This window comes from Trichomonas vaginalis, chromosome V (assembly GCF_026262505.1).
Source record: "Trichomonas vaginalis G3 chromosome V, whole genome shotgun sequence".
NCBI lineage: Eukaryota > Parabasalia > Trichomonadida > Trichomonadidae > Trichomonas > Trichomonas vaginalis.
Window position 1 is genome coordinate 11,807,489 of NC_067207.1, and position 11,931 is coordinate 11,819,419.

Below are 11,931 nucleotides of genomic sequence, written 5' to 3' on the forward strand. Positions count from 1 at the left end.
GCATACAGCATGTAAAGCTAAAGAAAGATAATCATAATTAATACCTTAATTTTTAATATTACGCATTTTTAGGTGCAAAATTTAAAAACATTCTAATACAATAGAGCAGTTTCCAAAAGTAGCATACAGCATGCAAAGCTAAAGAAAGATAATCATAATTAATACCTTTAAAGTTTAAAATCTTGATTTTTTTTAAAATCAAATATTTATAACTTTAATACATACAGCTTAAACCTTATACTTGTTTTCTCTTGTGAGAAAGCAATCTTACAAAGCTAACAATCCTAAAAAATAAAGAATTAAAATTTAATAATTTAATCTAACAAAATTTCTCTCTTTATCCTTTTGCACTCTTTATATGCAACTCAAATCCATCATATAATATTCCTATAATACTCTTGCCTCAAACAATGACGAACAAACTGCTATTCTCATTTAATTACAGACCAAATCTATTCAAATTTCTGAATTTTTAATTTTCATTTCAATTTCAAATGGAATTAGAAGAAGAAACTATCTTTACTGTTATGGATCTTTGTAAATTTGGAGTTAAACAAGAAATACAAGCACAGTATGGATATGGTGAACGTGTCAGGAAAGAAAGATCTCAGATTTCATTCCACTGCAAATATCCAAAATGTCCTGCACATTTTAATGTTGCAATCTTGGATCAAAATAAATACAAACTAATCAAAATAGTTGAAGAACATGATCATTCCGCCCCAAATGACAAAAGTCAATATTCGTCTGTCTTTTATCGCAAATATTTAGAACATTACTTCCAAACAGATGACAATCAAAGAGCGATAGCACAGCTAAATGCATTCAAAGATCTTGAAATTCCTCTTACAGGTCCGTCCATTCCAGAGATGTACGCTCAAAAACCACGTGCAATCAAACGATTTGCAGAGAGAATACATGCTCTTCAAACTAGATATTCTCCTGACGATGTTGTGTCATTGCAAATCTTTGTTCAGACAGTACAAGAAGAATCTCCAGATGATCTCATTGCATTTGAAGTCTCAGACAATAATATGTGTTTCTATTACGCGCCTTTTGAAGGCAAAGCTTATGCGCATAGTATCAAGACATTTCATATAGACAGCACCTATAAATTGTTGCGATCAAACATTCCATTGTATGCATTTACTGGCAAAATCAAAGATTTTCACATTTTCCCTTTTTTATATTTCTTTTGTCAACCAGACACTTATCAAAACATTCAAGTTTGCGTGTGCGCCTATCTCAGATGGGTAACAATTGAGCCAGAATACATTAGCATGGACTGTGCTCCACAGATAGCTCAAGCAATAGAAGAAAGCATTCCACAAGCTCAAATACTTTGGTGCGGAGTACATGTTCTTCGTGCAATTCTTCGCAAATCAAATAAGTTTTCTTCTCAAGAAAAATTTGAACAATTCTATAATTTGATGAAGGATTTAGTCTTCAAATTAGATGCAGAACATGAGGAAGAAGCAAATGCTGCCTATGATCAAGTTCTGGAGTTGCTCGACACAGATCCAACAGCATCTCAATACTTTAACAGACAATGGCGTTACAACATATCAAGATGGATTGCTCGTGACAGGCGTGAAGGCGACGCAACTAACAATATTGCCGAAGCTCATTTTAGAACACTCAAACATGACTATTTTCCTGATCGAAAAAATCTCAGAATTGATGATGTTATTATAGAAATTTATACAAAAGTGATACCATCTTTCGTTATCAAACTCAAAATTGATCAAAATCCAGCAGATGACCGTGTCATTAGGATCATGGAAAAAGCAACTAACGCAGAAATTGATGTAAAAAGACAAAGAAAAATCGAGAGTATTTCAATGCTCAATAGATTGCTCAATGCTGTTAGTGATGACTCAATAGATCCCACTAAAATATATCCTACCTTGAAAGTATTATTACAAAGAACTCATTTTATTTAATTTTGATTTTAATTTTAGATTAAATTATTAAATTTTAATTCTTTATTTTTTAGGATTGTTAGCTTTGTAAGATTGCTTTCTCACAAGAGAAAACAAGTATAAGGTTTAAGCTGTATGTATTAAAGTTATAAATATTTGATTTTAAAAAAAATCAAGATTTTAAACTTTAAAGGTATTAATTATGATTATCTTTCTTTAGCTTTGCATGCTGTATGCTACTTTTGGAAACTGCTCTATTGTATTAGAATGTTTTTAAATTTTGCACCTAAAAATGCGTAATACTAAAAATTAAGGTATTAATTATGATTATCTTTCTTTAGCTTTACATGCTGTATGCTACTTTTGTCTTTGAGACATTCCATGATTTAAGTTAAGAAGCTTTAAAAAAATGCAAAAAAAATGTAATAAAATAAAAAAATTTTAGTATCGATAATCTGAAATATGTTGTTTACTTAAGCCGCTCGCTTCGCTCGCGGCTTAGTTTAGTAGTTTCGTACAATCTTTTTTCGAATCTGTTCTTTTCTTAAGCCGCTCGCCTCGCTCGCGGCTTAGTTTCGTAATTTCATACAATCTTTTTTCGAATCTGTTCTTTTCTTAAGCCGCGAGCGAAGCGAGCGGCTTAGTTTCGTAATTTCATACAATTATTTTTCGAATTTGTTCTTTTTGTCAACCGCGAGCGAAGCGAGTGGCTTTTTATTTTTTAAAAATTTTTTCTTTCTTTCTTACTTTTTTTTCCCTTACTTACAAATTTGATATTAACTTACCAAATCTCTCTATCATATAATAATAAATTAATCCATTTTTTGTTTTAAATCTGACACTTTACATTTCTGACATGTAAACTTGTCACTTTTCACTTCACCTCACTGGGTAAGTTTGTGCCCCCCTCTAACTTGTAATTAAAAAAAGTATTTTTTATTCTTAAATTACACATTAATAAAGTTAAGCTCAAGTATCTCAAGAGTCAATTATCTATGTTTTGGAAGAATATTTTGATATTTGATGTGGTCATAATAAAAGCTATGCGATAACGTCTTAGAAGTAAAATTCAAACTACTTTGATACTTTTAAGTAAATTGAAATAATAAAAAATCCGAAATTTACTCTAAATCTATTGACATGATATAATCATTCATATAATACCCATTTCCAATAGGGAAATCGCCTTGACGAGCGATTTTCATGCCCATATGCTGATAGAATCCCAATGCTTTGTTATTACGGTTGACATTCAATTCCATTTTGCATGGTTCTGGATGAAATGAGTGAATCATCTCTTTAACATGTAAGAACAAGGCCTTACCAAGCTTAGTATGCTGATAATCTATGAGAACGTAAATTTTTTCGAGATGGAATAAATCTGGGCCTTCTTGATGAATGGAAAGGTAGCCGGCAGGATTATCATTAACAAATGGAAGGTAATATTTATGATTCAAGTCAACCATCCGCTTTATAAGGCTTTTTTCAGAATACATCCAATCCATCATGTAGTCAATTTGCTTAGGAGTGAGGATCTCTTTGTATGTTGCTGGAAATATTGTCGAAGCAAGTTGACGGATGATTGGAATATCACTAGTTGTCGCTGGTCTGATTTTAATACTCTCCATTGAAAAAAATGAACTCCAAAAATTTAAAAACCCATAATTTTCAATAAAAATTGTCTAAAATTTGGTGTTGTATCTGCGGTATCCATTTTAATTGAATTTTGGACTAATTCTTTTCTCAATTTTGAAAAGCTCACAATTTTTTCTGATCATGAGTGGGGGACAAACTCGCCCATTGTCACTTTTTATTAACCTTAAACTTGTAATTTTCATTATTTTTAATTAACCTTATTTCTTTCCCAATTCCTGATTTATTTTATTCACTTACTATTAAAAGTCACATTTTAATAAAATATAATAATTTATTTATAGCATTTTTTACTATACTGTAATAAAAAATTAATTATAATAAATTAAATGTTTATTAAATCAAATGTTTTCTTTGCAATAATATTTTTAATGTTGAGTAAACAATGTTGGGATCAAGTGTATCATTTTCAGACCTTTCTGAACAGCTTCAAGCATACTGATGCATTCGACTTTTTTAAATTGTGTCATTTCTTCGAAATCTCTTGTGACTTTTTTGATAACTTTAACACTTCTCTCTGAATCCAGACCTTTAATTTGCAACTTAATCAGGAATGAAGGAACAACACTGGAATATAACTCGATGACAAGTTCATCGAGTCGAAGATTTCGCCTTTCTGGGAAGTACTGGTGCTTCAAAACCTTGAAATGTGATTCTGAGATGTTGTTTGTTCCATCTCCTTCATTTCTATAGCGAAGCATCCACCTGTCAAGATGATGGCGACACTGTCGGTCAAAGTATTCACGGGCAGCAGGTTCCTCATTTAAAATTTCTTCTAAATTGTTGTAAACTTCATCAGGATCAATTTCTTCCTCTTCAGAACCAAAGACCAATAACTTCATTAAGTTATAGAAAGTTTCGAAGTTGGAACGATCTTGAAACTTTTCAGCCTTTCTCATGACAGCGCGCAACACATGAACACCACACCAAATGATCTGGCATAAGGGGATGGCTGTTTCAACAGCATTTGTGATTTGAGGTGCGCAGTCCATTGAAAAATAAGATGGTTCGCGATTGATGGAGCCAAAATATGCTGTGAGACAAACTTGTATATTTTCACTTGTGTCGGGCCAAACGAAAAAATACAAAAACGGAAAAACAATTGATTCCGCGAATTTGCCAGTGACGGCATAAAATGGTATGCGAGAGCGCAAGAGCTTATAAGTGGAATCAATGTGATAAGTTTGTATTTGATGTGAAAAAGCATTTGCTTCGAATGGGGCGTAATAGAAAATCATACGATCTGGCTCGTGAATAAACTCGATGAGATCATCTGGAGAATGACTCTTAACCATGTCGACAAAAATTGCAAGAGATGTAACATCATCCGCTGAGAAACGGGTATTGATTGCATGAAGGCGTTTAGAAAACTTTTTTAAAGCATCTGTAGATTGTTGAAACATTTCCGGAATGATCCCACTATCAAATGGGATATTAAGATCTTTGAAACACCTTAATTGTGCGTAAACACGGTCTTGATTTGATTCAAAATATCTTGTTAAATAAGATCTATAAAAATATGATGTAATTTGTTGTGATTTGTTTGGAAAAGGGGCAGAATGATTGTGGGTGTTAATACATTTTCGTATGTGGTACTTGTCATCGGGAAGTGTATCAACAAGGAAGCGACATGGACAATTCGGCCACTTACAATTAAATTGGATTTGATTTCTTTCTTTCCTAGTTTTATATGAATAACTACAACCTGCTTGGATTTCTTGTTGCACTCCATACTTAAGCAACTCGATATATGTGAGTTCGTGATCTTGGATCTGCATTAAAATGAAATGATTTGAAAGAATAAAGAATTTTGAATATATTGGTCTTATTTTGATAAGCTTGGTCGTGTTTTGAATAGCTTGGCCATCTAATTCAATTATGATCTTTGAAAATTAGGTGAAATAAAACTAAACATAAATGTAAAACTAGGGATATGAAATTTTGGTTGTACACCACTTGTATGTGCCGGATACCATTGTGTCAAATTTTTTCTGAAATTAACTTTAAAAGTACTAAGTAAGATCATGAGATATAGCAATATATGTTTAAACCAACTTATATTTTGGTTGTACACCACTTGTATGTGCCGGATACCATTGTGTCAAATTTTTTCTGAAATTAACTTTAAAAGTACTAAGTAAGATCATGAGATATAGCAATATATGTTTAAACCAACTTATATTTTGGTTGTACACCACTTGTATGTGCCGGATACCATTGTGTCAAATTTTTTCTGAAATTAACTTTAAAAGTACTAAGTAAGATCATGAGATATAGCAATATATGTTTAAACCAACTTATATTTTGGTTGTACACCACTTGTATGTGCCGGATACCATTGTGTCAAATTTTTTCTGAAATTAACTTTAAAAGTACTAAGTAAGATCATTTATTTTTGCATAATATAATGCCAATATGGTTTCTTTTGATTTTATTTCATTTATAAGCAAATCAGATTTACCCAAAAACTCCACTCCATAAGCGTTCATTTGCTAAATTAAAAAGTGACAATGGGCTAGTCTGTCCCTTTCTCTTCTGATCATTTTGAATTTGGATTTTTTCATAACTGCTTCAAATTTGGCGAATTGGTAGTAATAGCTCAACTTATGGAAAGATTGCCCATCATTTCGAAATGAATGTTGGCAGATAAAAACTTTTTCATGTTGAACTCTTTACACATTTGGAAAAACTATGTTGACGTTCATTTGACCCGAAACATCGCGATGTTTAGGAGATGTCTAGTTTTGTTGTATTATTGTCCTTTTGCTTTTTGGGTAATTCGAAAAAACATTTTGATGAAATAATCACTTTAGGCCGAAAACTATATTTGACTATGTTTACATATGTATGCTTTGGTGAAAAGATATTTCAAAATCTATTTTATAAAGAATTATTGAATTTGAAATTTCATACTTCAGTTAGGAAGATTGCATGATCAGGATTGTTGTAAACAGAAATTCATCAAAAGTGACACCTCAGAAAAGCTAAAATATTGAATTTTTGGAACTTTTGATAGAGCACGTTTTTAAATATTAATTAAAATAAATGTATATTTTGTAAAGATTCTTTTTAATAAAAAAATAAAATTTTGAAGAAGAACACAAAATCTTCTGAAAAATAATATCACATAAACTCATATTATTTTCTAATATATAACTATTTTATATAAAAATCAAATTCAATGATCTTAAAAGCGAAGGATAAACCTCAAAATTTACGAATATAATGAGTGGGAATATAATGCTTATCTATCATAAAACCATATGAAATATCAATTTTTGCTTTACGCCTAATTTTTGACGACAATTAGCAAAAAATGTTAAATGTTAACACTCAGTCCATTTGAATATGAAAAATAAAATTGATTTTGATTAAAGGTTTTTATTTATCATGCAATTCTTCTTGCGACCAAAGATTTGAATAAAAGTTCAAAAAATAAGATAGCTTAAAAAATAATATACGGTAGTGTTTACTAATAGATGAATAGTATATAAATTCTATTAAAATGGATTTGATCCAAAAAATATAAAACCAAAAATAATTGTTATAATTTAAATGAAGAAGTAATTTAAAACGATTTTATTTATGATCAAATTTTATATATTTTTTTGGATCAAATCCATTTTAATAGAATTTATATACTATTCATCTATTAGTAAACACTACCGTATATTATTTTTTAAGCTATCTTATTTTTTGAACTTTTATTCAAATCTTTGGTCGCAAGAAGAATTGCATGATAAATAAAAACCTTTAATCAAAATCAATTTTATTTTTCATATTCAAATGGACTGAGTGTTAACATTTAACATTTTTTGCTAATTGTCGTCAAAAATTAGGCGTAAAGCAAAAATTGATATTTCATATGGTTTTATGATAGATAAGCATTATATTCCCACTCATTATATTCGTAAATTTTGAGGTTTATCCTTCGCTTTTAAGATCATTGAATTTGATTTTTATATAAAATAGTTATATATTAGAAATAATATGAGTTTATGTGATATTATTTTTCAGAAGATTTCATTCTATATGCCTATGAAAAGTACTCTCAAAACTAACTTTTTCCTAATTATAATTAAATCTAGAATATTGTATTATGCTTAGTATTATTTCATTTTTCTCATTCAATTTAGAATTTACAAATGTCAAAAAATTGAGAGCTGTCACTTTTGATGAATTTCTGTTTATTACAGGATCAAGTATTATGATTGATTCTGATTGAATATTTCAATATCACAGGTAAATATCATGCATAAAAAATATTTGCATTTGATGTCGTTTTATTTTAAATAGAGGCTCTGGTGTTAAAAATATTACCATACAGATATATGTCAATCCATTGATATTACGAAACTTACTGTTAAGCTGTAAGAGTAGAAATCGTAATCTCTTGCAATTGCGTATAGTTCGTTAAATAAGAATTAAATGATTTCATATCCATAAGTGTTATGGACTACTGTATGCGATGCGAAAAATAATTATTGGATAAATATTCAATTTGAGAATATTACTTGGCAATTGACTTGATAAAATTGACATTGAAAATAATTATCACAAAAGTATAATCTCTACAAAAATTTAGCCTATATAATGTCCTCTATAACAAGACTTTTCATTGTGATTGAAAATTCAGACCAAATTTTTGAACAAAAAATCCTCAAAAATGATATTGAATTCTGATAATGATTTGCTATCGAGAATTTCTTCTTTAAGTCATCAAATACAGCCATCTCTTCAGATAGCATATGAAAGAGGTGAATTAGCGGATGATTTTTTTAGATCTCGATCTTTTATTCAAAATAATACATCAATACGGGCTAAAGATAATAACGGCGGATTAGACCTGGTCAATATTCCACGTGGATTAACGCAAATACCGTCAAAAACATCACCTTTCTTTTTACTCTTGAAACCTGAAACAAAAAAGAAAAGTCCAATGCAATACCTGTTATACTCTTCATCACAAAGTATTTTAGTTAGCGAAGATGTCAAGCAACTTGAAATTTTACCTGAAAACACGGAATTTTATCTCGACCAAAAAAGGTTTTACATTTATGTAGATGAAAACCCAAGGAAATACGTTTTTAATGTCAGACGAGAAATTCTTGATATTGTTTTGACGAATACTTTTGCAAATCCTTTGGAACCATTTCTACTTTGCTACATTGCCAATGGAAAGATGCCGCCTAATACAAATCTTACAGCTGGATACTATTCAAAAGTCATTTTTAATAATACATTTTTATTTTATTATTATTTGATACCACAGAATTTTATTTATCCTGACATTGTCAGTGCTTGGACTACTGCGGCTAATTCGAACTTTGATTTAATATTTTCACAAATACTAAGGCATTATTTCAGTGAACATCGAAAATCGGAACTTGAACTTAATGAGAAATCATTTTTCTTCAAGGTCATTGAATCATTTCTTACTCATGATACTGATTTCTTGGATTTTACTAAGGAATTTGATCGTCCTGAAGGAGATTCTGTTGAATTTTACATTTCAAAGTGTAATCTATTAACAATGTCATCATATTCGCATTATGCAACATTCCTGATGTACCATGAGTTTGAAACAAAGTACGGAGCAGAATTTGCAACTCAAGTAATTTGTAAAGTTATTTACTATTCCGGACTAAGACCTAAGTTGGCCAAAAAGTTTAACTTTGATATAAAGCCCATTGACAAGCTTCTAGAGTTCACAGATGACATCGATCCAAAAAATAAAATTAGATTATTCAATACCGTAAAAGGAATTATATCTCAGCCTATCAACTATATACCAAGAAGAACGAATGCAACTGTTTATGCTTCTTATTCCCTTCTCTTGGAAAATATAATTTCAAATGGAATTGATTTTCTTAAAATCATTAGAAAACTTGAAAAGCATCAGCCATGGATTACATAATATGAGCCATAAAGGTGCTTTAAATGTCTATTAAATATGAGCAAGATAATAATCCGATTATATATATGTAACATGCTTTCATTGATGTTGAAAGAAACTATTATGTTCTTTTTTCATTGTTTTTGTTGTAAATCTATGTTATTTATTTTTAATTGTATATTGAATTCTTTTTTCTTCAAATTATAAATGTTTGTGAGAGATTTCCATAGTTATTCCATATAGCATATACTTAAAAATTAATGTGATAATAAAATATTTTGAAAATATTTAGTAAAAGCAAAATTAACACGATCAGAGAGCAACAGATATATTTCTATGCCGATAAATATGCGTTGAAGATGTGACAAACATTTTGATGAAACAAAATGAAAAGAGTACCATTATTATATCATTTCAAAGTTATCCAAGTCTTCGAAGTCATTGACGCTCGTTTTACACCTTTTTCGTGGGACTTTCTTTTTGAAGTTTGTACCAACAGGTGAAAGAAGTTTTGCAACTTCATCATTTTCTAGCTCTTTTGCAATTTGATAAGGTAATATTCCATCATTATCTTTTGAATTTATATCTGCTCCATGAGATATAAGAGCTTTTGCTACCTCTGTATTAAAATTCCATGCTGCAAAATGAAGAATAGATTGATTTTTCATATCTTTCACGTGAATGTCAGCACCATGTTTAAGTAATAATTCTACTAATTCTTTGTCGCCATCTTCTGCTGCATAATGGAGAGGAGTCAATCCTTTAATATTTTTGGTATTAATGTCAGCGCCATTCGAAATTAGAAACTCTACTATATTATCAAAATTATGATTATGAGCCACTAAATGGAGCGCAGTTTGTCCTTCATTATTTTTCGCATGAATATCTGCACCATTTTTAATTAGTGTTTTCATCACATCTAATGAATTATTTTTCGCTGCTGTGAGAAGAGGCGTCATACCATGCAAATCTTTTGCATTCATATCAACACCGTATGATACAAGAGTTTCTATTACATTTGTATTATAGCTCTTTGTTGCATCATGAAGTACAGATTGGCCATCATTATCTTTTGCGTTAATATCTGCCCCATGAGAAATCAGAGCTTCGAAGATACTTAGTAGACTTTTACTTGTTGCATAATGAAGAGTAGATTTACCTTCATTATCTCTTGCATTAATATCAATCCCATGTGTAATAAGATATTCTAATATTTCTTTATTATTTCTGTTTGCTGCTGAATGAAGCGCAGTTTTTCCATTATGATTTCTTGCCTTGATATCAATTCCTTTTGAAATAAGGAGTTTTGCAATTTCAACACAACTATTTTCCGCTGCATGATGAAGAGCTGTTTTTCCATCTCTATCAATAGAATTAATATCTGCTCCATGGTCTATTAAATATTGGCATAAAGGTGGAAAATTAAATCTTGTAGAATAAATAAGGCACTGATTGATATTTTTAGAAATATCTAAATAAACTAGAAATGCTTGTATATTGTGTTCCTCACAACAATATTCTGGATCGATTACTTCGTCGTATTCATAAGCCAAGAAAGTGATAAAATCAATGTTGTGTGCAATAATTGCATATTTCATACAATCTTCATCAGGGTCTTGTTCTTTCAAGCATTCATTCATTATTTCTGCGTTTCCTCCCAAAAATGTAAAAGAAAGACATTTTTGAGTAATTTCTGGTTTGAATTTCGATATCAAAAACTTAAAGCATTTGCCTGCGCCATGATAACAACATAATTCAAGCCATGATAAATCTAAATATGAATCAGGATAGAAATCACCTACTGAGCTATGATCAATACGAAATTTTTCCTTTCCTGCATATGATATAAATGATTCTACATCATCATTCATAATAGCCTTGTTAATAGGATGTTCCAAATAATTTTTTAATGAATATTCTTTATCTGAATAATAAAAAAAATGCCCGTTAATTGACGGAGGTAAGGAAATTTCATATTCTTGATTGAGTATATGTGCAAAAACACCTTCAACCCCTGGTAACTGATTTAGATGATATTCTTCGAAGATTTTTTTGAACAGGCTCAAATACGATCTAAAATAAGCATTATTGTAAAAGGATATTTTTGAAATTTCGCAGCAAATCTGAGATGGTGATAAAATTTTGGTTTCGATTAATTTGCTTTTGATATCTTTGTATACTTCATTGATTGCTTCCTCGTTCGATGCCCTTAATTTATACAGTGCAAGTGTGGCGTCATTGTAATCCTTGCATATTTCTGCAAGCTCATTATAATCCCACATAATCATCCAAGTCAAAAAAAATATTATCGATATAATGCAAATGAAATTAAACGGTATTCCTTATTTAAATCCCTTAAAATCTTTCAAATATATTGCAAATTAAGCAAACAAAAATTCTCAATGTGCCGATAAAAGTCTAATATTTCAGTGATTCTAATGGTCCTTGATAGTATTTACA

The 11,931-nt window shown here is 30.1% G+C and overlaps 5 protein-coding genes across 5 annotated transcripts, besides 8 other annotated features; 2 read left to right on the forward strand and 3 right to left on the reverse strand.

Moving 5' to 3' along the window:
• Positions 1 to 2,832: part of a mobile genetic element that runs on past the window's edge.
• On the forward strand, positions 870 to 1,943 carry TVAGG3_0320130 (MULE transposase domain-containing protein; the record flags this gene model as incomplete). The annotated part of the gene is made up of 1 exon (XM_051230146.1): positions 870 to 1,943. The coding sequence occupies one exon, from the start codon at positions 870 to 872 to the stop codon at positions 1,941 to 1,943; it is 1,074 nt and encodes a 357-aa protein (XP_051099876.1).
• A 211-nt stretch (positions 2,833 to 3,043) lies between the features above and the next one.
• TVAGG3_0320140 (acetyltransferase (GNAT) domain-containing protein) lies at positions 3,044 to 3,550 on the reverse strand (the record flags this gene model as incomplete). Its single annotated transcript, XM_001325693.1, has 1 exon — positions 3,044 to 3,550. One exon carries the CDS (start codon positions 3,548 to 3,550, stop codon positions 3,044 to 3,046), a length of 507 nt encoding a protein of 168 aa, XP_001325728.1.
• A 150-nt stretch (positions 3,551 to 3,700) lies between these two features.
• Positions 3,701 to 3,734: a terminal%2Cinverted (terminal inverted repeat of MuDR-5_TvMULE4 transposon ID:TVAGG3_0320150).
• Positions 3,701 to 6,108: a mobile genetic element.
• Positions 3,944 to 5,353, reverse strand: TVAGG3_0320160 (MULE transposase domain-containing protein; the record flags this gene model as incomplete). The annotated part of the gene is made up of 1 exon (XM_001325692.1): positions 3,944 to 5,353. The coding sequence occupies one exon, from the start codon at positions 5,351 to 5,353 to the stop codon at positions 3,944 to 3,946; it is 1,410 nt and encodes a 469-aa protein (XP_001325727.1).
• Positions 6,071 to 6,108: a terminal%2Cinverted (terminal inverted repeat of MuDR-5_TvMULE4 transposon ID:TVAGG3_0320150).
• Positions 6,109 to 6,517: 409 nt separating this feature from the next.
• Positions 6,518 to 6,555: a mobile genetic element.
• Positions 6,518 to 6,555: a terminal%2Cinverted (terminal inverted repeat of Banshee-A3 transposon ID:TVAGG3_0320170).
• A 1,176-nt stretch (positions 6,556 to 7,731) lies between these two features.
• Positions 7,732 to 7,768: a mobile genetic element.
• Positions 7,732 to 7,768: a terminal%2Cinverted (terminal inverted repeat of Banshee-A3 transposon ID:TVAGG3_0320180).
• Positions 7,769 to 8,241: 473 nt separating this feature from the next.
• Positions 8,242 to 9,644, forward strand: TVAGG3_0320190 (uncharacterized protein; the record flags this gene model as incomplete). Its single annotated transcript, XM_001325691.1, has 1 exon — positions 8,242 to 9,492. The coding sequence occupies one exon, from the start codon at positions 8,242 to 8,244 to the stop codon at positions 9,490 to 9,492; it is 1,251 nt and encodes a 416-aa protein (XP_001325726.1).
• A 231-nt stretch (positions 9,645 to 9,875) lies between these two features.
• On the reverse strand, positions 9,876 to 11,759 carry TVAGG3_0320200 (ankyrin repeat and SOCS box-containing protein 4 family; the record flags this gene model as incomplete). Its single annotated transcript, XM_001325690.1, has 1 exon — positions 9,876 to 11,759. One exon carries the CDS (start codon positions 11,757 to 11,759, stop codon positions 9,876 to 9,878), a length of 1,884 nt encoding a protein of 627 aa, XP_001325725.1.
• Between the last annotated feature and the right edge of the window lie 172 nt (positions 11,760 to 11,931).